Consider the following 27,393-nt stretch of genomic DNA (forward strand, 5'->3'; position numbering starts at 1 on the left):
AATTGTTCCTGTAATCTTCAGTGCCTACCACGATAGTTCTAATACGTTTAGAGTTTAGTTTTTTTAATAATGTTTGTTTTTAAATTATATAATGACTTTCAAGTTACTGACTTTCAAGAGTGCAGAACAGATTATTTGTTGCTTCAAAAATTTTTTTTTACTGAAGGTTTCAGTGTTGACTGGTGGGCCCTTGGAGTACTAATGTTTGAGATGATGGCAGGGAGATCTCCATTTGATATTGTTGGAAGCTCTGATAACCCGGATCAAAACACAGAGGATTATCTCTTCCAAGGTAATTTACAATATTTTACAGAGATTCTCTGTGAATAACCTACTCTAGAGCATGAATGAGGATGCCTCACATTTTTAATTTGAGTAAGAAAGGGGAAAATAATCTGGACAGTATACTTCTTAATACATGAGTCTTCAGTTTTTAAAAAAATATATCTTCCTACCTCCATACCTTCAGTCCATTTGCCAACTACCTTCTCAAACTCAAAAATATACAAAGAGGTTCCTTCAGATTGTGTATCACAGAGGTTGGAGGAAGGAATCCTGTGTCTAGAGAGGACAGTCTCTTTACATGGACCCCAGGGGTGAGTGCATAAGTCCAAGAACAATATGGAAAAAAAAGTAGGTACCAAGAGTGTAAGAGAATCAAAAGATGGAAAAAAAGGGCCCATGATTGGAAATACAAAGAATCAAACTGAAGAAAAACAGGCATAAGCTAAAGTGTAATATACATAATGTCTGTTTTTCTGCTAGAATGCCTTTGTATAATAAAAATGCAAAGATTGAAACCATGTAAAAGTTAAATAATGCCATAATTTTATCTTTCTAGTTATTTTGGAAAAACAAATACGCATACCACGTTCTCTGTCTGTAAAAGCTGCAAGTGTTCTGAAGAGTTTTCTCAACAAGGTATAAGTTGCATATAAAAATCTTTAGCAGTTTATCTGTTTATAAATGAAACTGTAAATATTCAGGCAGTATAGAGTTCCAAAACATCAGTGTATATAATTTTTTTAGTTAGATCTGGAATTTGTCTCTTAACCAAAGAGTAATTTGACAGCCTTAGATCCTGAGATGAGCTGTCCTTTCCATTTTGGGAATGTAATTCACCCCCAGCTATATATTACATATGATGTTTTTAATGTAAATGATACATACCATGTACACAATTAGGGAAAAATGACTTCTTTGGGGATAGCCTCAACCACACTGATATTCAGTTTTCTTTGGATCATTATTCATAGAAACTCATTACTTACTGAGCACTTGGCAGTAGTGTTCCCTACAGATTATCATGTCAAAAGCCCTAGATAAAATTCGGAAGAAATGAAATGCTGTCCTTGGTCTTAACAAATCATTCAATTATTTGTTGTGGTTGGTAGAAGAGTTTTAAGATCCAAGATTGATTCTGAACAGTTTTTACTCCTAACACTTCTAACACTAAACATGGAGGTTTTTTCCACACCAACAACCAATTCTCCGACTCTCCAGACATACTGGGTGTCCTACAATTCAATTTATTTCTGACACTAACTACCCAGAGTTAGCATCAGATTCCAGGGGTTTAAGGGCTCTCTGTCCCACAAGACTGTGATCACTTCAGATGCCAGTCACAGGTGCTGAATATCCATACTTCGTCTGACTTGGCTACAAAGTTGGGGGTTCCCACAGCCCTCCCATTTCAGGTTCAATAATTTGCTGGAATGGCTCACAGAATTCCGGAAAATGGTTTATCTACTATCACTGGTTTGCTTTAAAGGATACAAATGGACAACCAGATGAAAAGGTACACAGGGTGAGATCCAGAAGGTTCCTGAGCATAGGAGCTTCTGTTCCTATGGAGTTGGGGTGCACCACCCTCACATCACGTGGATGTGTTCACTAACCCAGAAGTGCTCCGAACCCCAGGGTTCAGAGGCTTTTATGGAGGTTTCATTACATTGGCATGGTTGATTAAATCCCTGGCCATCGGTGATTGAACTCAATTTCCAGCCCCTCTGAAAATGAGGCTGAAAGTTAAACTCTAAACACATGGTTGGTTCCTCCAGCAACCAGATCCCATCCTGAAGCTATTACAGGCCCACTAAGAGTCCCCTCATTAGTATAAACTAAGGTATAATTGAAAGGGACTTGTTATGAATAATGAAAGACCCTTCTACGACTCTTGAAATTGTAAGGGTTTCAGAAGCTCTTTGTTAAGAACCTGGGACAGACACCAGATCTGCTTCTTACATATCACAGAGATCTTGGGAATCATAAATCTTATTTTAAATAAGTTGTAGGTTAGAAAGGTTGATGTGCATTTACCTTCTAAGGGAAATATATAAATAAGATGAATTTTAATAAAATAAGAAATTGAAGCTTTTGAGTACTTTATATGAGGAAAGATTTAAAGTGGAAACCTAAGTATTAACACACTGAAAATTGAAGATGAGAGGTTTTAATATTCAAAATAAAATGCCTTTCGTTGGAAAGGAAAATGGTAACATGTTCTCATTCACAATAATGAGTAAGCCATGACTTTTTATAAGTTGCAGCCCCTTTCTGTCTAGTGGTTCACATAATGGTAGTAGTAGTAAGTAGTATACACAGATTATGGTTTGTTGCTGTAATTGAGCATAGGGATTTTAAAATGAGCTAAGAACAAACTTGTGAAGTTTGGGGTTTGACCAGCACTCTAACCTAGGCCAGAGAAACATCAGGGTGCTGCGCAAACGATTCTGCTGCTTTTTCCTCCCATTTTTCTTTAGTAAGGAGTAGTGACCTGTATCAGCTATAATCACATGATAGCTGGAGAAAGAGCCGTGAGGAAATCTTACTTGTCACAAGCTTCAGATACTCATCTGAGTCTAGTGTTGTACTGTGTAGAAATGAAAGGCAGACCATTCTGATTTCAGACATAATAGACACAAAACCCAGGTCACAAAGATGATTTATCCTTAAAGGTTGACATCCACCCATTTCTTGAAACCTTTCTTCCCACCACAGGACCCAAAGGAACGGCTGGGTTGTCATCCTCAAACAGGATTTGCTGATATTCAGGGACACCCATTCTTTCGAAATGTCGATTGGGATATGGTCTGTAAAATTTCATTGTTTTCTCTATTAGGTTTCATTATTATCTTGGGCCAAATTTAATTATCTTAAAAGAATGTTGAAAAATATATCATGGCTTCAGTAACTTAAAAGCACTCTCTAAAGTGCTTTTTAAAAAGCCTTTAAGATAAAAGCTTAGGATATTAATTTAATGGAGCAGGTTATAGCATCAGTAAGGCCTGCGTCTGTGTTCAGTTCTGTAAATGATTTCCAACACTGAATACTGTAGAACCATTGCTAAGAACCCACTGGGATGGGACGAGGAGGCATCTGAGGGCAGAGGAGAAATGTAGAGGTGGAATTTTTTTCTAAGAATGTAGGCTTGAGCTGTCATCTAATACGTCTTTTCTAGATGGAGCAAAAGCAGGTGGTACCTCCCTTTAAACCAAATATTTCTGGGGAATTTGGTTTGGACAACTTTGATTCTCAGTTTACTAATGAACCTGTCCAGCTCACTCCAGATGACGAGTAAGTAATTCCATAGACTGAAATATTTCTTTTTTTTTTTTTAAGATTTTATTTATTTGAGAGAGAGAGTGAGCGAGCAATGGAGCACAAGCAGGGGGGCAGAGGCAGGTTCCACACTGAGCAGGGAGCCCGATGCTGAGCTTGATCCTAGGACCCCGAGATCATGACCTGAGTAGGAGGCAGCGCTTAACCAGCTGAACCGCCCAGGCGCCGCTAGACTGAAATATTCCTAAAGTTCTTTGAAAGTTTCGATGTTAGTGGCTGCACAGTGCTTCACTGCTAATGGTAGTTTAACTTATTTAGCCATTCAGTTATGGGATGTTCGAATCTATGACACTTTTACATAAATTATAGCAACTGTCCTCTTCTCCTTTCCTTTCCATGCCTTATCTTGAATCCTCACGACAACCTTGTAAATCTGCTTACTGTCCTCTTCGTCTTACAGACGAGGAAACTGGGGCTCAGAGAGGTCAAGCAAAGTTTCACAGCTGCCAGGCAGCAGAGTCAGGGTGCAAAGCCAAGCGTGCCCGAGGCCCGCGCTCTTGCCACGGCACTGCCCTGCCCCGTCGTGCGGATGGCCGTCTTTGTCTGAGTCCCTGCGCGTTACATTAAGATAGATGCCTAGAAAGGAAATCAGGTCCCAGGAGATGAAATGCTTAAAGCTCTTGATATTTATTGCCAGATTGCTTTTTTAAAAAGATGGTATTACCCTACCAGGTCCAGCCAGCAGTACTCTGACCTATTTTTTTTTTTTATGTTGATGCTGCATCGTTTAAAAATATGATTTAGAATAATTTGGAGATATTTGATCGTTTACCTGTCATTACAGATTCGCTCTCTGATCTCAAGGAGGCCCTACCTCCTCAGTAGTGTTTTTGCTTCTGTGTTGTCAGTTTCTATCACGTTGCTCGTGCAGCTGTTGCAAACGTGTCAAGCCTTCAGCCCTGAGCCCGCATCCACCACCGTTAGAGGATCAGCCTTGCCGTACCTCAACTGCAAGGGTTGGAGCCTCCCCGGCCTGCGCTGGCTCCCTTTTCTGCTCTCATCAGACCACCTTGCATCTCACAGTTGCTCTCTTACCGCCTTTTCTTCTTCCCTAGTCTCGGATATCTCGTTTGCAGGGGGTGCCCCATTTGCCTACATCTGCCTCCTTCGTTTCTGCCAGGCTTTCTGCCCATTCCTCTACCTCCTTTAATTTCTCCTTCCCTGCTGCTTTTCTTCTACTTATCAACATGCTCAGAAATCCTGATTTTTTTTTCCCCCTAAATCCTAGCACATCTTTGAACCATCACATTTTCTTCCCTTCATCTTCTTTTCAAAATAATTAATAGATGCTCATGGTAAAAGAAGAATAAATACACAGCATCTCTGTCAAACTCCTTCAGATTGGTCAACACTAATTGCCATGGACTTTCTCACTACCAGCACTTGAACTCCTTACAATTTAATTTAACCTGTTCCTTCAGTGTCTGAAGGTTGAACTGACTTGTTAATTTCTGATTTTTAAAGCGCACTTTGATCAGTCCTCATGTCCCCTGATGTCTGTACAGCACTTGGCGCTCGCGGCCTTGCTTTGGTTGGCTCTGGCCATCCTGGTTCTGCTTCATCTCTGTGACCACTTGTCATCCTTCTTTCCCTGTCCCCTTGAGACTGGGATGTTCCACAGTCCATGACAGCCTTCTCTTCACTACCTGCAGTTGGGGCTTGGGAACTTTCAGCCAGGCCCACAATATTGATACCAGCTTTTTAAATGACTCCCAGCTAAATTGGCAAACAGTTGTTGAGCAAAAGGCACTGTGCTAAGTATTAGACATTCAAAGAAGATTAAGATGTGGGTCAATCTCACAGAAAGTTTCCTGTCTACCAAAGGAGAGAGATATGTACCAAAATCATTACTTTTGACAGCATCATGTATTAGAAAGAACACTGGATTCAATCAGAAGACAGGAATTTGAATCCTGATACCACCTCTTAACCAACTGGATAACCTGGGTTTGAATTTCATAACTTCTCTGAGCCTCTTTGTTCTCTTACCGCCTACGTCACACGGCTGCTGCGGAGAATAAATGAACCATGGTTCTCAAGCCCCTAGCCTCCACCCAGTATCTCTCGAGCTGCATTTCTATCTGCTTGCTTAAACATCTCCCCTAGCTCATCAGATAAGTACCTCAAACATACAAAATTCTAAAATACTTTTAGTAATGACTCTTCTTCGGGTCCTGGCTGGGTCAGTCAGTGGAGCATGTGACCCTTGACCTCAGGGTCATGATTTCGAGCCCCCCAAAAAAGAAAAGTCGTTACTTTTTATGGTCTCTTTTTCTGTCGTTCTCAATCAGTTCCTTATTTCTGTTTACCCTTTTCTGCTCATTATGCCATCACGTATCCGTTCAGATTCAGAATGTCCGTGACTATTGGCTCTTCCTGTTCCTTAACAAACTATAACATATGTGCAGCTGCCAAGTCCTTGTCTGTTCTTCCTTTACTTCATTACGTGCAGCAGATCCTTCAATTCTGTTCCCATTGCCATGAGCCCAGTTCACCTCTCTTGCAGATCATACCCAGAATAGTACACCATCCTCCTCACTGGGCATCTTTGCTTGGCAACCCATTCTGCACATCTCATGAAGGAGCACTCCCAGTTCTGCAACCCCCCTTGTCGGAAGCTTCTAGGAACCTCCTGCTCGCCTGGCAGATAAAATCTATCCCTTTGGCCAGCAATTGCGGCCTCCCACCCCCTCCTCCTGCCTGACTCCCGGGCCCTCTCTCAGCGTGCTCTAACACAGATGCTGTGTTCTGACCCGTCTCCATGACTCTCCATGTCCCGGTGGTGTGCTGCTCTTACCTTGGGTCCTGCCGTTCCTCCGTGTGCCTCCATCATTTTTACATGTTGGAATCTTCTCCATCTTTCTGAGCTGCCTCAGATGCAGCCAGACCTTTGATGAATCAAGGTGAAGCTCCTTAGTGTAAACAGCATTGGCTTCTTTGAGCTAGCCATTTGCTTCCAGATCATCTGCCATTTGACATGCTTCTGTTCCCATGCTTTGGCCTCAAATAAATTACTCGCATTTTCTCAGACCAAACATCATCCTTCATATTTCGTTCGGTATGTGTTTATGCAATGAGTGCTAGCATTCTGGATTTCTCCCAACCAAAAGTCCCCCATTTTATTTTTTTAAGAACTGTTGTTAGATAAGGACTTAGCTGCCCTGTATGCAGGTAGTGCTTTCTCTGAGAGCTTTTCTTTGTATGAGGTACCTTCCTCCTTGAAGGAGGGGACTGGGATCTTGTGTAACTGCTCTGCAGTCTGGTGTGTGCATTTGAGTATTAAGATTTCCTGCCTATTAAATTAGGAGCCCATTCTAATGGAATGCTAACATCTCTACACCCTGTGACCCATTACCTCCCTGCGGGGTCCTCTCCTTATTTCAGGTCTTTCTCTGTACTTGTCCCTATGGCCTTTTTCTTTTGGTTAACTCCTTCTGGGCCTTGTCATCACCATCTTCCTATGGAGGTGACTCCTAATTAGTATTGAATGCTACTTCAGACTTGGATATATTCACCTATAAGTATGAATGTTGTTCAGGTCAAAAGTTAAGATTAACTAGAATTGTGACAATTTATGACTTTTTTATTCCTAGCCTTCAATTTTGGAGCACTTAGAACTAAAGTTCTAAACTTGCTTGAGGGATCGTTAGTCTTATTTTCAGTACTCTTGATTTTTCTAGAAAATGTTTTAGAATTAATCTAAATACTTAGAGATTTTTTTCTCCATGATTTATGTAAATTAAATGGTAAAATCTTATTTTAAAAAGTTGAAATCTAGATTATTAAAAGTAATTTATTTTTCTCTCAACAGCGACATTGTGAGGAAGATTGATCAGTCTGAATTTGAAGGTTTTGAGTACATCAATCCTCTTTTGATGTCTGCAGAAGAATGTGTTTGATCTTCATTTTCCAACTATGCATTTTGCTTGTGTTGCCATTTAATGCATGAATAAACTTGTTACCAGCCTGGATACAATGAACCATTTTATATTTTTCACCTACAAAAAGCACTCAATATCTTCTGTTGTTGGCTATTAGAGTCAATTATTACATCTAACTATGAAAAAGAAAATGAAACTAGTTTCCAGACAGTCGTGTCAACACTTAGCTATACTGGTAACCCAGCAGCCTGCTGATGAGTAATGAAGTTGTCCTTTTTGTTTAGAGGAAATACCACTGCTTTAAACAGAGTATCCGTTGCATTAAGGCACCTGGTGGGATTACGTCATAAGCCTCCCGTGAGTTTTGTCATTCTTCATTCACTTCACCTTGAAGTGTTTAATTTTGGTATAAAAGAATAATTCAAAAATACAGCAATTTATTATATTACCCTATTACTTTCTGAGTTGTGTGTAAAGATTCAGCTGTAAATTGTATTGCCTTGGATAATTAAATTATTGATTTTTTTAAGGCAACAGTCATTAAATTGGTAATAAAAGATGTTGCTTGCTTAGAATTAGAGAATACAAATTCTCCTTGAGGGAAGAAACCAGGCACATTTTATTAAGCATTAGATTCCAAATCATTAGCTGTTTTTGAAAAACCAATGAGATTGATTTCTTAGTATATAGGGGCTCTGGCTTCTGAGCTAATAACCCTTTAGCCAGAACTTTAACTGGAATGTTAATAAATGTAATCAGAGAGCCCAGGATGCAGTCGAATGGGGGCATTTCTCAGTATATAGAAAGGAAAAAAAAACAAATATAAAATAGATACAGAAAAGTGCAATGGCGAGATTTCTTATTAGGAAATCCCACAGTTATTTTTGTGGTTTGATTTAGATAATAAAGAAGTGCTCGTTATCAGACTTGCAAAAACATTCCATTTTCCAGTGGAGACAGAATGTATTCTATTTTTTTCCCTTATAATTTAGTATATAGAAAAAGTATTTATCTTCCAAATAGTGTCTTAACCTTTCTTCACCAAAACCAGATTATGCATACTTTTGGACTCTTGTTTATGGAGTCTTCAGTGAAATTTTAAAAAATAAAGTGAACATGAATAAATATCAAGAACACACACATATGTATATGTTCTAGCTCCTTAAGTAAGATTTTGTTAAGTAGATAACACATGTAATCAGAGGGGAATACATTTCAGGGGCAGAGTTCTTCAGATTATTTTTTATTAATATTAGTGTTTAGCAATTATTTAAAGGGATGCCAGTGATAGCATCTGTTTATTTTGAATAATTTTTTTAATGAAAAGGGATGTAAAAAGTAACCATAATCATCTAAGTTTACTTAACACTTGTCCAATCTTAGTAAAATTGAATTTGGAGGAAAGCTATCTAGTCTTAAATTTAGAATGATTTAAATTTTATAGGCATTTAATAAATTTTTTTGGATGCTACATTTTATTAGAAATGTAATTTTTCTAAAGTTTCTGGCCAAATACTCATTTTTTTTCCTTGAAATAACGAAACCTGAAAGCAATGAAAACCTCAAAAGTTTATATACCTTCCCATGCTTATGTAACAAGTATATATGTTTTTCTTAATACCTGAAACTTGTTTCAAGAAGCAATATTCACTTCAAACCATAAACTCATAGAAAATTCTGACATATCAGAAATATATTTATGATCTTGCTTTAATTGGTACTGTTTTCCTAGGGCATTAGTTCTCAAATTTCAGAAACGGGGAACAATCACCTGGGACATTTTATTTAAAATGCACATTGCTGGGCCCACCTTAGAATTCTGTTGGGTCTTTGAACCTTATTTTAAGAAACACTTTCTTTGAGCTATTCTTTGATTTTGTCCTATAGTTATATATTAGAATATTATGATAAGTTTTGAGAAGGGGGTAGGCGATGAGTTACTACATCTTATCTACAATTTTAAATAAATTTTGAATGACTTCCAAGTTAAAGATCTCTCCCCCCCCATCCCATCTGTTTTCTATCAATAATGTTACAAATAATGAGCATTTTTCTGTGATGAGGTTTTAACCATTATTCAGGGTTGTCTTGTTTTTAAAATATTTTTTTTTAACTAATAAGATTACCATGTATATTTTATACAAAATTGCATTACAAATATGTTTTTAATTACATTCTGTTTTTTGTAGTTTTTAAGTGCCATGCCAATTCCTTTTATATTATAAAGAAGTTCCCTCAAACTACTCAACGGGAATAAGGCAGTTGACAGAATGGAATTTTGGTGTTCTAAGAAAAAATTTATTTTGTTTAAGCATGTACGTGGTCAGATCATTTTATGTGTATGCAGCCTGAATTGCATATCAGGTATGATGCTTGTTTAGTACCTGTACATTTACTTTTTAAAATTTTGTTTTGATTTTTGTCTTGTAGAATACTGCCTTGGTCATCATTATGTAATCTGTATTTGTGTACCCTTTTTTTTTTACTTTAAAATCTTTAAATAAAATGTTTAATACTCATCAAGACTGGAACTTTGGAACTTTTTTTTTTAAGATTTAGTTTATTTTTTTTATTAAGATTGATTTGAGAGAGAGCATGCACACACACAGAGGGAAAAGCAGGCACCTCTGGAACATGTTTATCAATCTGTAGCATTTCAGAAATTTGTGTAAGAACAGAGTGCATCAAAATTTGTTCAAGAAAGACAGTAACATTTTTGAGTATGGAATCTTGCTATACTTAAAGCAGCATTCTGGTAGTACAAATGCTGTATCACAGGAGCATCGGGTGGCTCAGTCCATTAACCGTCTGCCTTCCCTCAGGTCATGGTCCCCGGGTCCTGGGATCGAGCCCCACATCGGGTTCCCTGCTCAGTGGGGAGTCTGCTTCTTCCTCTCCCTCTGCCACTCTTCATCCTTGCTCTCTCTCTCTCTCTCTCTCTCTCTCCACCAAATAAATAAAATCTTAGAAAATATTGTTCAGTGTATTTTTAAACTTGCCCTTCAATGTGTTCCTTTCTTCTGTTGGAAAACAAATGAGTAAAAAGCTGAACATAGAGCATTTTAACTAGTTTTAAAACAAGCAAATTTAAACATTCACAACAGGTTATTCCTAAATTAGATTGTACAGTGATCTAAAGTTCCAGAACTTCTCCTTTCTCAGATATAGCTGGTGTCTTTATATAACAGCTGTGAGCCTGGCACCCCACACTTACAAACCTCCTTCCTTTCTCAAGGAGAATGAGAGCTGAAGTGCCTTTTCTTTTTTTCTCAGTGGACTTGCTAGAGTGCTAGGGCTTGTATGTTAAAACCACCAAAGACTAATCTTCTGTATCTTATTTTAAGATTTTATTTTAAAAGTAATCTCTACACCCAACATGGAGATCAGACTTACAACCCCGAGGTCAAGAGTCACATGCCCTACCAACTAAGCCACCCCGGCACCACCTACGTCTTATTATTTTATCCTAATTTCAATTCTTGCTTAAAATGGAGTTATAGGCAGTATTGCCGAAGGCTAGCCCCCGTATCAAATCACAAATCTGATTGTTTTCCTTGAGACAGTAAAATCCCAAAACAATCCAAAGAGGTGTTTGAAGCTTTAAGGAAATTGTATAGTTGTCAGTAGGGCAACCTGTTTCTCCCTGAAAGGTGAAGCCAACCTCCAATCTTTAAAATACAACAGCTTAGGGGCACCTGGGTGGCTCAGCAGTTGAGCATCTGACTTTGGCTCAGGTCATGATCCCGGGGTCCTGGGACTGAGTCCCACATCGGGCTCCCTGCATGGAGCCTGCTTCTCTCTCTGCCTATGTCTCTGCCTCTCGCTATGTCTCATGAATGGATAAATCTTAAAAAAATAAAATAAAATTCATCTTAATTTCTAGACAACACCCAAAGGTGAGTCGTTTGGTATATTGATGGTGTATTTCCCTTCCTAGATTTACCTTCCTCTGCCCTAGCATTTAAGGAACCGGTTAAGGCCCAGATAGGCTGAGGAGTTTGTATCCATAGTTTATTGTTCCAGAATATACTGTAATTTACTATGAATGGTGCTAAAAAACCATCTCTGGCCTTGACATTCAAGCTGAGGAATGGACATAACTGTTCATGGCTACAACAGGTAGTCCAATGGCAGGAGCCAAATAAATGCAATAAAATAGTACGTAGTCCTGCTAGTTTATCAGCCTCACCAATGAAATGTGTATGAGTTTTACTTGACATTTGCATGTAATTTATGCTAGACATTTTTCAGATTTATGGTAGACTCCACGAAGCTTTCCGAATTCATACATACACACTAGGAATTCATTTATATACAATAAGAATTCATATATACATATGTATTTTGGTATATTTATATTTGTTTTGGCTTTTGTGCCCAGAAATATGAATGGGAGAGGAACTTGTTAGATGCTTCTGCTTAGATTAGATTTTTTGTACAATTCATCTCTGAAATTTATTTTTTGAAGATTTTATTTATTTGACAGAAAAATATTTAACATATTTTATGTTAGCACAAGGAGTGGGGGCAGCAGAGTGGGAGGGAGAAGCAGGCTCTCCACTGAGCAAGGAGCCTGATGCAGGGCTCAATTCCAGGACCCTGGGATCATGACCTGAGCCGGAGGCAGACGCTTTAATGGACTGAGCCACCCAGGGGCCCCTGAAATTTTTTTTTTTTTAAGATTTTATTTATTTGACAGAGCACAAGCCAGGGAGGAGGGGAGCAAGCAGCAGGCAGAGAAAGAGGGAGAAGCAGACTCCCCACTGAGCAGGGAGCCCAAGGCAGGGCTGATCCCATGACTCCGGAGGTTCATGACCGAATTCAACTGACTGAGCCACCCAGGCACCCCCATCTCTGAAATTTATGATTAAAATGAATCCAGCTCAGAATCTGAGAGTGATTTCCAGCAGCCAGTTCACCTTCATGTAGCAATGTGTGCCTTACTGGCATTAACACTATTTTTACTCTACTATTCTTAATGTTTTTATTGAAGAAAATGAGATGAAAATTTTTCTAAGGGTTAAGTGATTGCTTGGTGTGATCTTTTACAGGATGTCTGAAAGTTAAAACCCATCCCAGATGGATTTGAGATTTGAGGAATCTTTAGCTTTTCGTTGACAGTTTAGCTGATCAGAAGCAAATTCTAATTATGTAGGAAAACCTGTTAGAAAAGGAAAAAGAAAGAGCCAGTTGAAAAGCTCTCATGAAATCCTTGAAAAACTGGATGCTGGTTTTTAAACTTCCCATAAAAGGTAAGTACTGGGTGTCTAGAGGTAGTGCCACGTAACGAGATTTAAAACTTACATGATATAAACTGTCTGCAATGTGGGTGGTTATACTGGGTGACTTTTTACATTATTCATAACATATTTAGGGGAAAATCAGGTAAAGGCAGTTCAGTACAGGAACCTATTCAAATTCACATTTCATGGCCTTTTACAGAACATTTTCTTCCTAAGCAAGATTTTCTTCTAGGCACTCTAGGTTTTTACTGAAAAGTCAGGTTTTTACATTTAAGGATCACGAAAGGATGTGCATTTGTGAACAGTTCGGAAGTTTACCCAGTTTGAAACCATGATTTAATGAGGAAATCTAAATCACTGTGGCAAAGGCCCGATATTTTGCTGAATTATTCGTTAAGTTTAAATTTTTAAATGATATTTTTGGAGGTGTTACGACGTGTCTAGCACTATGCCACTCCTGCAGGATTTAGAAAGATCTCATTATGAGGAATTATTTTTTATTTTTTAATTTTTAAATTGTTTTTTATTACGAGGAATTTTTTGTGATACGAAGAATAAATTTCATTCGGAAAAGTTGGCCTAGGTTCAAAAGAAAAGTCCGTGTGCGTGTTGTCCCTTTAGGTAGGGGATAGATCCGACGATTAAAAATGATCGGTGTCCCCCAGGTCGTGAGGTCTGAAACATGTGGCATTGGGAGACCGCGGTGTAGCCACGTCTCCGGATGATGACTCTATCCACTTTACCACCACCAGGGGCCAGTCTGCTGCTGTAATCGAGGTCACTGTCAGCAACACCTCAGCCCTCTGGGAGAGGCAAGTGTATTCACTACAGGCCAGTTAACAAGAGGTTCCAGAATTTCGCTGGCGCTACACCTGTGCATTTTGATTTTATAGAACTATGGGGAAATCAACATTTGAATTGCTCTTCTGGAGGAAACCACAAATACGTTATCTGGGAGTCTGGCAAATCTTCATAAAAATGCTTTGCCTCTGGGGTTTAGAACTTGGATATTTATCCAACACAAGTGGGCACCCACTATGGGCCAGGCATGGGGATCTAGCAAGCAAGAACTTAGTCATAGCATATTTCGTGCTATCCGGGCATCCCCCCTCCCACCCCCCACCTGGAGGGTATCTTTTTTTTTTTTTTTTTAAAGACCTTATTTATTTATTTGAGAGAGATAGTGAGAGAGAGCACGAGCAGGGACCAGGGAGAGGAGGAGCAGGACCCCCCATGAGCGGGGAGCCCAACGTGGGGCTCGATCCCAGGACTCTGGGATCACCACCTGACCCCAAGGCAGCCACTTAACCAATGAGCCACCCAGGCACCCTCTGGAGGGTATCTTTAGCTGAAAGTAAAACGAGGGCTGGTCTTTAGTCATTTAAATACTGAGAAATTCAGTGAAAACCAAATCCAAGACATTGTCCACATTCTTTAGTTGTGGACCTTTCTGTATCAAATACCTCCTGGCATCGTGCCTCTGACCCGTGAATGTTTGTGGACGCTCAGATTGTCCACTAAAAACATGACTTCAGGAGAATTTTTGACTCTTGCTATATTTTGAAAACACTAAACACTTTTGTACTGGAGGTAAACAGTTGAGAGCACCGATCTGCCAAGAAAAGGCATTTTCTTGTTAGTCCTGTTGAAAATTAATTTCCACCATGCCTCCCTTCCAGGCAGGTATTTACTTCATTGCCCAAAATAACTGTACGATGCGCCGTCAGTTGCATCAAACAACCTCACACCTTCTCCTTCACAGGTTTTTCATCAACTTTTTTAGACTGGTTGTGTTGTTGACGCCGCTTTATGATCTGCACAATGTAACGTGGTAGTAAGAGTAACTAGGAAGTACCATATCCACCCACTTGCAAAGTATTCTTAAAAGGATTCCTTTTTGTTTTGTCAAATAGAGGGGAAAGCTCGTACCTTATGAGGCCTTCTGTTTGATTTTCAGTGATGCCAGAGGAAGTTAAATTTCCTGGATGTTGGGTCCATCCCGGAAAGGAAATTATGGATTTTAACGGGTGGCCTGGGCCAGGCATATGCTAACCATTTTGCATTGGATCCGAAGGCTCCTCTGGCCGTGCTTCCCCCCTAGAGCTACTAACCTGAGATCCTGGAGGTGGGACTTCAGACCAGCATCTCAGACTGGTCTCAGTTTAAATTTTGAGAACCACTACCTGTATTAATAGGCACTATTATCACCCATTCCACAGATGAAAAAAAAAAAAAAAGGAGAGATTTAGGAAATAACCTGCTCAAGGTCCTTATGGCTTCGGGACCTCTTCTCAGAAAGAATTTATATGAAGTTAACTGTAAAGTATCAGTCTCCTGAGAAATTCCACACGACGAATCCACTGGTCTCCAAATTCTGTCCTGCCAAGTCGAGGGCCGTCTCGGGGGTCTGTTGAATGCCTCGATCCGCTCTCTGCATCCGGGTCAGCTCCAGGCCACCAGCCCCTGGGGGGATGCTCCGTCCTTCCACAGCTTAGGTCCCCCCTTCACAGAGCGCCCAGGACCCCTTCCTCCCAAGCCTCCGTCACCCAGCCGGGACACCCTCGAACAGGCCGTGCAGGGTGCTGCTGATTCCCGGGAACACACCGGCCTCTAATGCACCAGGTGGCCGCGGCGGCTGCTTCTTTCCCGTATCTGGGGGCTTCTTGTCCCCCCCATGCCGGTGATCGGTGCTGAGAACCACCGTGTGGCTCCAGGAAGGAGGCCTGCTCCATGCCCACTCCCCGTCTTTGCTCTCAGCCCTGCCAGACTCTGCCTAGGCCTCCCTTCCCTCCTGCTCTGTGTCCTGTGTCTCGGGGACCCTCCCTCCTGGGTCCCCAGCATCCATGGTCCCAGCCGATTCCTCACATGTCCCTTCCCCTCTGACTCCCCCCCCCCCTCCGCCCCGCCACCGTCTCATGCTGTTCTCCTGATGGTCCAGGCTGGGGGGGTGGGGTGCGGGGGGCGGCCTTCTGGCTCCTTCAGTCCACTGCGTCCTATTACTCCCCCAGCCCAGTAGGAAAGTCCCACTTCTTCGGGGCTCCTGCCTATTCCATTCCATCCAGGGGCGACTTGGCACCTGGCGCGCTGCCCTCTCTACCCTAAGGCCTGTGGCCGCGGGGCCTTCAGTGTCTCGGCAGGTTCGGGATCCGACATCCAGCCAAACGCCAACTCCCTCCCCTCCTTCCTTCCTTCCTTCCTTCCTTCCTTCCTTCCTTCCTTCCTCCCTCCCTCCCTCCCTCCCTCCCTTCCTTCAAGATTTTATGTATTATTCATGAGACACACAGAGAGAGAGGCAGAGACACAGGCAGGGGGAGAAGCAGGCCCCCTGCTGGGATCCCGATGGGGGACTCGATCCGGGGACCCCGGGGTCACGCCCTGAGCCGAAGGCAGATGCTCAACCGCTGAGCCCCCCTGGGCGCCCTCATCCCTTCTTTTTTACCAGTCTTCTTCCTCCCAGGCCTGCTGCCACCCAGGGACCTTAACACACGCTGTCCCCAAGATACCCACCCCCCAGGATGGGCACCTTACGTCCTTGAGGCACATGTGTCACTTCTACGGAGAGGACAAGCTCGGGCCACCCCGTCTGGCCGCCCGTCCACTATTCTCTGTCCCTGCCCTGGTTTGTTCCCTTCACAGCATCACTCAAGACCTGCAAGTAGGTACTTGCTGGCCTGTCACTTCCACCAATCTGGGGGCTCCACGAGGACAGGGGCCCCGCCAACCCCAGGGACCACGGGAGTCCTAGCACCTGGAACAGCGCTGGGCCCTCGGACCCTCCAGAAATCTTCCTTAAGGGAATGAATAAGGGGGCGAGTGAGCAAACATTAGCTCTGTACTTGGGAAAGAGGAAGCTCCCGGTGGCTCGTGGTTTCCCTACGACAGAGTGGCAGGGTGGCTCTCGTCACTCCTGCAGCGTCAGGGCTAAGGAACCGGGACTTTCGAAGAGACCACGCAGATGGTTTTTATGCTTTAATAAAGACGGGGCAGCCGAGCTGGGAAAAGGCCTTCACCCACACGCCGAATGCTGACCTAGGCTAAAGAAACGAGTTGCTGCAGTTGGGAAGGTGAATCATTCTGGGGTTTTGTGGGATTCCCCAGCACTGATGTAAACGGAAGCTTTTAGAGAAGGCCCTAAATTTCTCAGGTAATAAGTGGAAATCTGGGCAAAGGGGCCTCCTGAAATACTGAGGAGACTGCAAAGCATAGACTGATTCGGTTGATTACTGGTTTTCTGTTTTCATAGGAAGAATGTAGGGGAGGACGATTTTAGTTTATAGATTGCCTCGATTGCCCTAGCCGGGTGGATCCTAGTGAAAATCCTCAGCAGCAGCACCTTTCATGCTTTGCAGTTGGGTTTGATTCTCAGAAATACTCAAAAGCTATTGGGAGTCAAGTCTAACGTGGGTGGCAAATCTGGGAAATATTTTTCTGGAAATCTGGACCCAAATTTCCCCTCCTTCCTCCCGCCTGATGGAAGATCTCAGCTGGAAGGACTTCGAGGTAGGACTTCGAGGTAAATAGGACAGGCTGTTTCTTCTCGTTGGCCCACGGAGGAAGACTTGAGTTCTTCTCAGGGGAGAAGAAATGATGACCTAGAGAACACATTTTTTTTTTTTTTTTTCTGTCCAGCACAATGATTCCCCAAAGCTGTGTCCTTTGTCTTCACCCTGAGCCCACTGGAAGTACCTTAGGTGCTCGCTGTGAGCCAGAGGGTGGAGAGGGTGCACTTCCAAAGCTCTTCTAAGCCTATATTTGCAGAACCCAGAAGAATATTTAATTAGTGCTGTACTCCCGGCCGCTCAAAACAGGATTTCAGAGAGTTGGGATGTGGGCATGAGAAGAGAGGCCTTGCACCTCCAGTTTGGAATCCTGGCCCCTAGAAGCTTCACATTGCGGGGTCTCAGCCACAGGCCCGGGGGTGTTCTCACATGGTTGCTCTCTATGATAGCAGGAACCCCCTTTTCTCTCCTCACCCTCCACCCTTACCACATGCATAACGTCATTTGTACCCCACATCCCACCTCGGCTGCTGAGACGGGTGGGGGAAACAGGCATTTTCGGGGCTGGAGGAGGGCAGAAAAGAATTGCAATGGCCTTGCCTTTGTTTGCTGTGTCTTTGGTTTTGGTTTGTGTTGTTTCAGGTCACTTCTAAATTCTTTTTTCTAAAAAAAAATCAGACATCCTGCATCCGTGAGGATTAAATATCCCGTGGCTACATGTCCAGGTCTACAATTAAGAGTCCTACTCTCCCTGCTAGCGTGCTTCTTGGACCTTTGGGACTTAAGGAGCATCTGTCTCCTTTTAAAACCTGGAGTAACATTACCAAGTCCTTTTCTATTAATGTGAGTTTAACAGAAACCACGTCTGATTTCCCCTTCTCAATTTCCTGTTTTCTTCACCCTCTGACAGCAGACAGAGATGTTATAAATGATGGTGGACCGTATTGAATTATTGCTTTTGGTATCGTAGGTCAAACAAGTGTAGGTGTGAGGACCCAACTGCCATTTCTGACACCATCTACGTGGGGAAAGATCTTCTATGTTCCAAATAAGGACAGACAAGCAGACTAGTAGACCTCGTGTTACCGTGGAAACAGCCTCTGTGTGTATGCATGGGTGGTCATACACACAGCACACATGAGGGCGACGCTCTGGGCCATTCTCTCTGTGACAGTCCTTGGGGGGCCTTGGCGAATCCGTGGCCTCCCTGAGTATCATCACTTAAAGGCGGGCTACGCAGCTCTAACAGTTAGACTCGTGAGGTAAGGGAAGGGTCTTCCTCCCTCTCTGACTAGGCCAGGGCAGGTGCTCCGGGTCTGGAGCTGGAAGGATGGGGTTCTGTGTGTCCCACTGACGCTCAGGGCCCCGGCTGGTGGTGGCTCTGCATCCGCCCGCCCCAGGAAGGGGGAAGGCTGGGAGGTGTATTCGTGGGAGGCGTGATGCCCAGGGCCTGCGGTCGCTTGCCTCGCTTGGGCTCCCCTCACGTGGGCTCGAACTCCGTCCTCTGGCCTGAAGCAGGGGAGGCTGGGCAAGGCCAGGCCGCTGGGCGCCTATGGAGGAGGCCGATAGATCAGCTGGTGGCCCGCCAGCGGCCTCCAGGAGTGCTTTGAGATTGAGTCACATCACACGGGAGGCCCTGGACTGGCCCTGGGAGGGACGGCAGCATATGTTGCAGACTGCGACAGCCCAGGTGGGACGCCGTGAGCTGACGAGCAGAGGGTCGGCGGCTGCAGCTGCTCTGTCCCGCAGCTGGACTTCCAGCTCCTTCTTTCGCTCGCTCTCCTCCGTGCCCCCTTGAGGCCTCAGGCTCCCGCCTCTCCGCGCTACCCGGGATCTGCCGCCTGCGCATCCCGGCCCCGGCCCGGCTCCCGGGCTCCCGGGCTTCTGGCCCGGCCGGTGTCCTCCTAACGCAGTCGGGCCGGGCCGCTGCCCCGTCGCGGCCTCCCCTTGGCTCTGGCGCTTTGCTCTCCCCCTCGTGCGTCTCCCTCCGGGCCCACTGCTGCCTTGGCCTTCTCCACGTCGTCCCTTGCACACTCAGACACACTCGGCCTTTCGCTCCGGGGCTGCCCCTGCGCCGAGGGCCTAGCGCCTCCTTCCTGCGAGGAGCTCCCTAACTGGAAATCTGCGGCCTAAGCCGTTCAGAAGACACAGACACAGACACATAAGGTACTCTCCGGCAGAATCTTTACTGTCACTTTGACCCACGTCAACAGTCTTGTAATGGTGGGATTTGTCTTTTAAGATTTTATTTATTTATTTGACAGAGAGGGAGAGAGCACAATCAGGGGGAGAGGCAGGAGAGGGGGAAGCAGGCTCCCCACTGAGCAGGGAGCCCAATGTGGGGCTCGACCCCAGGATCCTGGGGTCATGACCTGGGCCGAAGGCAGATGCTTAACCTACTGAGCCCCCCAGTACCCCAGGATTTTTTTAAAAAAGATTTTATTTACTCATTCGTGAGAAACACAGAGAGGAGAGAGAGAGAGAGGCAGAGACACAGGCAGAGGGAGAAGCAGGCTCCATGCAGGGAGCCCAACGTGGGACTCGATCCTGGGTCTCCAGGATCATACCCTGGGCTGAAGGCAGCACTAAACCGCTGAGCCACCCAGGCTGCCCCCCCAGGATTTTTTTTTTTTAACGTAGGTGATCTGCTTCCCCCTCCCCATCTAAGTTGGAAACCCATGATCTATATTTAATGAGTATCTTATTACAACCTAAGCATTGTGGCACATATATACTTCTTCATTTACTCCGCGGCACCTAGTATACACTAAGCACTCACTAAATGTTATCCATACTAGCTTTTTACTCATCCACTTTTTATTTTAAGAGAAATTATTATTTTTTTCTTATAACATCTCAGTAACTTTTTTTTTTTTTTTTTAAGAGAGAGAGGGAGCGAGAGTGAGGGTAGGGAGAAGCAGAGGGAGAAGGAGAGAGAGAGAATCCTAAGCAGACTCCATGCTCAGCACGGGGCCGGACACTGGCTCCATCTCACAACCCTGAGATCAGAAAAAATAAAAAAATAAAAATAAATAAATTAAAAAAACCTGAGATCAGGACCTGAGCCAAAATCAAGGGTTGGATGCTTAACCAACTGAGCCACCCAGAGGCCCTGGGAAATTATTTTTATAGTGAAGATTTAGAGAACTTAAGCATTGGCTACTCAGTCCTTAAAATAAGTATTACAGGGCAGCTCAGGTGGCTCAGCGGTTTGGTGCTGCCTTCAGCCCAGGGTGTGATCCTGGAGACCTGAGATCGAGTCCCACGTCGGGCTCCCTGCAGGGAGCCTGCTTCTCCCTCTGCCTGTGTCTCTGCCTCTCTCTCTCTCATAAATAAATAAATAAAATCTTTAAAAAAAAAAGTATTACAAATGAAGCAATGAAAGAACAGACAATAGCAAAGGCTAAATATATAGCCCTAAAACTAAAGAGAAAAGCAGTTTAAAGACTTTATATACGAGAAAGATAGAAAGGTAGATATTTATTGTACTATTCTGAAGCTTGCTTTACCATTGTACTTTTTAAAATTTTATTTATTTGTTTATTTTTTTACCATTGTACTTTTAATGTGGCGTGGCTGTGCTTTTCACAGCATCATAACTACATTATGAAGTGAGGATCTGTCTTGATAAAAATATGGCAGCTATAAAGAGAAAAATCATCTATGCAGGCTAGCGGTTGACCTGATCAAGAAATTCTTCAGACATTTGTTTATATCTTCTGGGCTAAGTGAACCCGGAGAAGGAATTGTAAGTTACGCAATAATAGTCAAAATTTGAACAGGGCAATCTGCTAGGTAAGAAATGAATTCTTTTCTAAGGAACCAGATTTATTTGAAATGAAGGAAAAAACTGATGGATGGTTTAAAAGGAAATCTTTGACTGAAGCCTGCCTGCTGTACCCATAGCTACCTGCCCACAAGAATGTGGCTCCCTGGTGACAGCTGCACTAATTATAGAAAAACAAGTTGAGTGGAAGAAGATGAATTATGTAAATTTACATTGACGGAGGATCCTGTTGGAGCATTTAGGAATTTGGGTTATTAAAAATAAATCTAAGATTTTCTTACATTGAAAAGCAATTGAACTGATGGGTAATTTGCTATATAGTCCTAGCATGAAATCTGGATCAGCAAAAATAATATTTATTAACATGACTGTAAATTATTTGCAGGTAACAGCCATTTTGTGGATGCGAGGGGGAATCTAAAGTGTGTTTTAGGCTGTGAGTTTACATTTTATTTTTTGTTTATAGAAAATGATTGATTACCCCCCCCAAGCACATTTTTCATAAACCCTTGCTGTTAAAATACAAGCTTGCAACTTTCTCGGTTCCATCTCCAGCAGTTCTCTTATTCTAAAATACAAATCTGGCTTAAAGGGTGAGGATTAGAAAGCAATAAAGAATGGAAGGCCGCTGGGCCTTCTTAAAGAACACATTTTAAAATTTGTGTTCAAAGATGGGCCACTGAAATCAATACCTTAATGAGGACGCCGAACAGGATTCTTTACACGTTTAGAAATGTGATAACGTCAGTTTTAGTGACTGTGTTCGCAAACGCCAATGAAACTGGTATTTAAAAATTTCTTTCTTGGTGAAACGTTACTCAACACTTAATTTAATATGCTGTAATTTTAAGTGAATCTTCTTTCCATCTCAGACACATTGGAGATGCAGCTAAATTGTTTCAGTCACCCACTCACTGAACCAAAAAATGACTTATTGCTTGGTATGTACCAAGAAGGTGGAGGGTCTGCCTCTAAGGCAGCACAATTCACGAGGCAGGTTCTTTTCTCACTCACTCCCCACCATCATAGCACTTTGACTAAGTGGGGAAAGCGCTGTTATATTGGGGTCAGACAACAGTGTGAACGCAAGTAGGCCTGTGTTTATTGCCACTCTTGGTTCCCCAGTATGTATGGTTGAAGAATCTACAGTTCAGGACAGAACACCCGAGCCTTTTTCCAATGCAAATCTCTCACGATTTGTCTGATTCCCAAAACCCCTGTGCAGACAAAGGACAGCTTGAGGATACCGAGTGTTCATATTTAGCACTGACACAGCACTTTCATCTGTAACGTGCCTTACAAACATTAACTAATTAAGAGGAACAACACCCCTGCAAGGTATTTAGCAAGATGCAAAAATGAAAATCTACAAGCAAGACAGACAGGATGCATAAATCATGAAGTGTTAAATCAACATGACCTGAAAACCAGCAGGTCTCCCTCCCCCTTTTCTTGCCACAAACGGTCTTTTGGGAAAGGCAAGAAGTTAGCTTTTATGCCAAGAGATGGGGAGGCGGGGGTGATGTCCCGGCAGGGGTGGGTGGCCGGACGGTGATACAGTTCCAAGGATCTCATTTCCGAAAGGGAAATGTTCTACTAACTGGGAGAAGGGGTTTCAAGAATATAACCCTTTTAGAAATACCCCAGAGAATAGAAAATCAATACAGTGTTTAATTAATCTACTGCAGATTGACTTCGCATAAGGGAGGCCCAACCCGGGAAGTACTGCGCTAGGAAATCTGACAGTGAACAGTTGGAGAGTCTAAGAGGGCAGGAGAATGGCCTGTGGTATAATGTTCATGTTTTGATCCTTAAGGGGTGACGGGGGGCATCCTGACTGCCCTGGGGTCCTGCTGTCGATTCTGCTCACTGGCTCTATGAAGGCGCTCTCAGGGGTAAGCGCCTTACCCGACGGTGGGTGCAATCAGTCCGGTAGCTTCAGGGGAAGGAATGGGGTGCCATTCAGAAGAATGTGCAGTCCAGGGCTTTGGATGAAGGAACACTGGGTGTTTTGGATGAAGGATTACGAGTTCCATGATCCAAGTCCCTGTTTCTTCACCTCATATGGTGTAACCATCTCTGTCTCAAATACGGAATATGGAATGGGATGGAAGGAACCAGGCTGACGTGCAGAGTAGTTCCTCCATAAACTAGTTCTTTTCCTTCCAGCCTTGGAGGTGCTGCAGAGCTGAAGCAGGTGCACTCCTGCCCCACCCGCAGGAGGTCCCCGCTTAGAAGCAGGTCTCAGAGTCCCGTCAGATGCCCTTGAGTTGAGCCGTCTAATGCGCTGGCCCGGAGCCACATGTACTACTGAGCATTAGGCCAGTTCAAATTCAGATGAGCTGTCAGTATAGACTACATGCCAGATTTCCAAGACACCGTAAGAAAAAAAAAAGTAACAATTTGTATTAAGAATGTTCATATCTGTCATCTGTTGAAATGAGAATATTTTGGACATAATATGTTAAATAAAATATATTTATACATGTTTTACATGCATACATTTTACATAAATATATTTTTATTTAAAAAGTAAAACACTTTTGCTTTTTAAAATTGTGGCTATTGGGGATCCCTGGATGGCTCAGCAGTTAAGCATCTGCCTTTGGCCCAGGGTATAGTCCTGGAGTCCCAGGATTGAGTCCCACGTCGGGCTCCATGTATGGAGCCTGCTTCTCCCTCTGCCTGTGTCTCTGCCTCTCTCTCTCTGTCTCTCATGAATAAATAAATAAAATCTTTTAAAAATAAATAAAATAAAATAAAATAAAATAAAATAAAATAAAATAAAATAAAATAAATAAAATAAGTGACTATGGAATGCCTAAAGTTACACACGGAGCTCACATGTGTGGTTCACATTTCTACCGGACAGTGTTGCCCTAGAACATAATTCTCAAATATCTTAGATCACGCAGTTCATCAATGTTAAATAGTTTGAGGATGCACTCCCCCCCAAAATGTAAATTTTTTTGTTTGAAGTTTACTTTACCTACATTAGAAAACATACAAAAATCACAAGCAAGTGTATGAATAGAAGCCCCAGTATCTTCTTCCCACACCCCGAAGATCACCATGTGTACCCCTGAGATGTGCACATGTCTCTTTGTAAATTGCTACCTTAGACCTGGCTCTTGAGGGCGTCTGAGTGGCTCAGTTGGTTAAGCACCTGCCTTTGGCTCAGGACATGAGCTCATGTTCTTGGGATGGAGCCCAGTATTGGGCTCCCTGCTCACTGGGGAGTCTGCTTCTCCCTTTCCCTTTGCCCCTCCCTGGCCTCATGTTCTCTCTCGTGCACACACACACACACTCTCTCTCTCTCTCTAATAAATACATAAAATCTTAAAAAAAAAAAAAGAAAAGAAAAAAGAAAAAAAAAGAACTGGCTCCGATGAGGCAGAGGACCTATATTTATCACACTCCTTTGGAGAGAAGGAGAACTGGGTGCTTTTAACCCGAGAGAAACAGAATTACAATAAAAATGGAAACAATACACAGATTACATAAATAACAACCAAAGTAAAAATATTACAAATGTTACACCTTGAGTAAAAAAAAAAAAAAAAGAAGGCTGGCAGTTGTAGCTGCAGAATTTTTTTGGGAGGTGAGCAAGTGGAAGTGGGGCCAAGTGAGAGGCAGGGAGACCTAGCTCCCAAAGCTATCTGTGCATAGAACTTGGCATAGGATTGCAAAATTGTCATTTGTTGGAATCAAAGATTACGGGGGAGAAAGTAGAGGGAGAGACCCTAGATGCTGCTTGGTAGCTCCTCTCCCCACCAGCTCACCCTCCCCCTTACAGGTGAGAGAAAACAGGTTCTGGGACGCCTGGGTGGCTCAGCCGTTGAACTGCTCCCTTTGGCTCAGGGCCTGAGTCCCACATGGGGCTCCTTGTGGGGGGCCTGCTTTCCTTTCCTTTCTTTTTCTTTTCTTTTCTTTTCTTTTCTTTTCTTTTCTTTTCTTTTCTTTTCTTTTCTTTTCTTTTCTTCTTTTCTTTTCTTTCTTTTCTTTTCCTTTCCCTCCCTTCCTTCCTTCCTTCCTTCCTTCCTTCCTTCCTTCCTTCCTTCCTTCCTCTCTCTCTCTCTCTTTCTTTCTTTCTCTTTCTTCTTTTCATTATTATTATTTATTTGAGAGAGAGAGAGTGTGATTGAGAAAGAGAGACCATGAGCACGGGGAGGGGCAGAGAGAGGGAGAAGCAGGTTGCCCCTGGAGCAGGGAGCCGGCACCAGGGCTCCATCCCAGGACCTCGGGATCATGACCTGAGCTGAAGGCAGATACTTAATCGACTGAGCCACCCAGGTGCCCCAAGTGTGTGTGTGTGTGTGTGTGTGTGTGTGTGTATTTTAAGATTCGATTTATGTATTTGAGAGAGAGAGAGCATGGGGGGAGGGGCAGAGGAAGAGGGACAAGCAGGCTCCCCCCTAAGTGGGGAGGCCAATGTGGGGGCTCGATCCCAGGGCCCCGGGATCATGACCTGAACCGAAGTCAGACCCTCAACCAACTGACCCACCCAGGTTCCCCGAAATGTGACAAGATTTTAGGGAAAAATATCTTAATTTAAAATGTACACAGTTACATAATTTGAAATGTCAGAGAAATGAAAATAAAAGTCCCTCACCCCACCTCACACTTTAGATTCCCACTTCTCAGGAACAACCACCTTCAACTTTTTTAGCCGTTTCTTCCCACATTTACCTCCAATTACCTTCTAAATAAGGTAATTCATACTACTTCTGAAGTTTTTGAGTTTTATATATTATCTCAGGACTTCTTACTACGGAAGATGAAAGCTCAACTCCCATATGTACACACACACTACCTCCTCTCATTCCTCTCAATATAGGTACATTCATAATTTCGGTTATTTATAGAGGATTTACATGACTATGACTATACCAATTTTATTCACAGCAGAGCCAGGTAATATGTTATGATTCCCATTTTAAAAATATTTTATTTATTTATTCATGAGACACACAGAGAGAGAGGCAGAGACACAGGCAGAGGGAGAAGCGGGCTCCCTGCAGGGAACCCGATGCGGGACTCGATCCCAGGACCCCGGGATCACACCCTAAGCCAAAGGCAGACGTTCAACCGCTAAGCCCCCAGGCACCCCAATTTCCATTCTGTAATGACTTTTTTTCTAGAGTTATTTAGTACCTAAAAACACAGAACCAAACAACTTTGCTTAGTTTTCCATATACCTATTTATCGCTCATTCATCTTCAAACTTCCTCACGACACACTAGGGCTCTCCCAGTGTGTTCAAACAGGGCCACCTGGGTGGCTCAGGTCATGATCCCGGGGTCCTGGGATCGAGCCCCACATCAGGCTCCCTGCTCATCGGGGAGCCTGCTTCTCCCTCTCCCTCTGTCTGCTGTCTCCCACTTATGCTCTCTCTCTCTCTGTCAAATTTATAAATAAAAATCTTTTAAAAATATGTTCAAACATTAAGAAATGTGTCATTTTCTGTCATTTCTCATTCTCCTGCACTAATCTCAGCTGGAACATGCTTGTCACCTGGGGCTTCCCTTCCACATCTGCCTTGTCTTTCTCTCCTGTGTCTTTATCTCTGGCATTTTGTCGTCGTGATTGCTGCTGTTCTTGTTTATTCATTTACTTCCCCTTTAATGAGGGCTCAGCAAGATGCACAGATCATCTTTCCAGGAGGGCTACTTGTCGAGTAGTAGGTATGTGATATTGCCCAACCTCAGTCTTGTAGAATAAAAGTCATAGTGGCCACACAGGAATAGCCACACCTGAAAACTGTGAGCCCTACAATACCAGTGACACACGGAAGAGAAGTTCCTCCTCCCAGCTGGAGCTGACTCCAACCATCGTCATTCAAGAGGAAAGCAGAGCCCTCTCACACTCTAGGAGCACACAGATTTTGGTCTACAAATACTAGATTAAGCAATTCATAACAAGTCATTTTGTAAGTTCTGGAAAGTAGCTCTTAGACATATGGGAAAGTAAATGCTTATGTGATTGTGGGTTATTCATCTCTAAGAACCAAGGCAGCTCCTGTGGACAAAAGTGGAACTTATTTTTTTTAAAGATTTTATTTATTTTATCTGAGGCAGAGATACAGGCAGAGGGAGAAGCAGGCTCCCTGCGGGGAGCCTGATGCAGAACTCGATCCCAGAACCCCGGGGTCATGACTTGAGCCAAAGGCCGATGCTCAACCACTAAGCCACCCAGGTGCCCGAAAAGTGGAACATTTTGCACAAAAACACACTGTAATGACTTGAGATACAGAAAATACGCAAAAGTATTAATAAGGGCACAGAGATTAAAATCTAAAATATTCCTTGGCCATCTTTGGAGGATGCTCATTATCCTGAAAACTAGTTTATAAAAGGCAAACA

General features: G+C 43.1%; 1 protein-coding gene across 3 annotated transcripts in view; it reads left to right on the forward strand.

Annotated features, from left to right (window-relative positions):
* Nucleotides 1–10,025, forward strand: part of PRKCI (protein kinase C iota) — a 72,673-nt gene extending 62,648 nt beyond the window's left edge. For all 3 annotated transcript variants that reach the window (XM_077880307.1, XM_077880306.1, XM_077880308.1), the window contains 5 exons: nucleotides 167–292; nucleotides 842–921; nucleotides 3,001–3,090; nucleotides 3,461–3,576; nucleotides 7,433–10,025. In XM_077880307.1, the coding sequence (XP_077736433.1) occupies nucleotides 167–292; nucleotides 842–921; nucleotides 3,001–3,090; nucleotides 3,461–3,576; nucleotides 7,433–7,520 (500 nt within the window). In that variant the 3' untranslated portion in view covers nucleotides 7,521–10,025. The remainder of the gene's footprint in view (nucleotides 1–166; nucleotides 293–841; nucleotides 922–3,000; nucleotides 3,091–3,460; nucleotides 3,577–7,432) is intronic.
* Nucleotides 10,026–27,393: the final 17,368 nt, after the last annotated feature.

The sequence above is a fragment of the Canis aureus genome, chromosome 31 (genome assembly GCF_053574225.1).
Source record: "Canis aureus isolate CA01 chromosome 31, VMU_Caureus_v.1.0, whole genome shotgun sequence".
Lineage (NCBI taxonomy): Eukaryota > Metazoa > Chordata > Mammalia > Carnivora > Canidae > Canis > Canis aureus.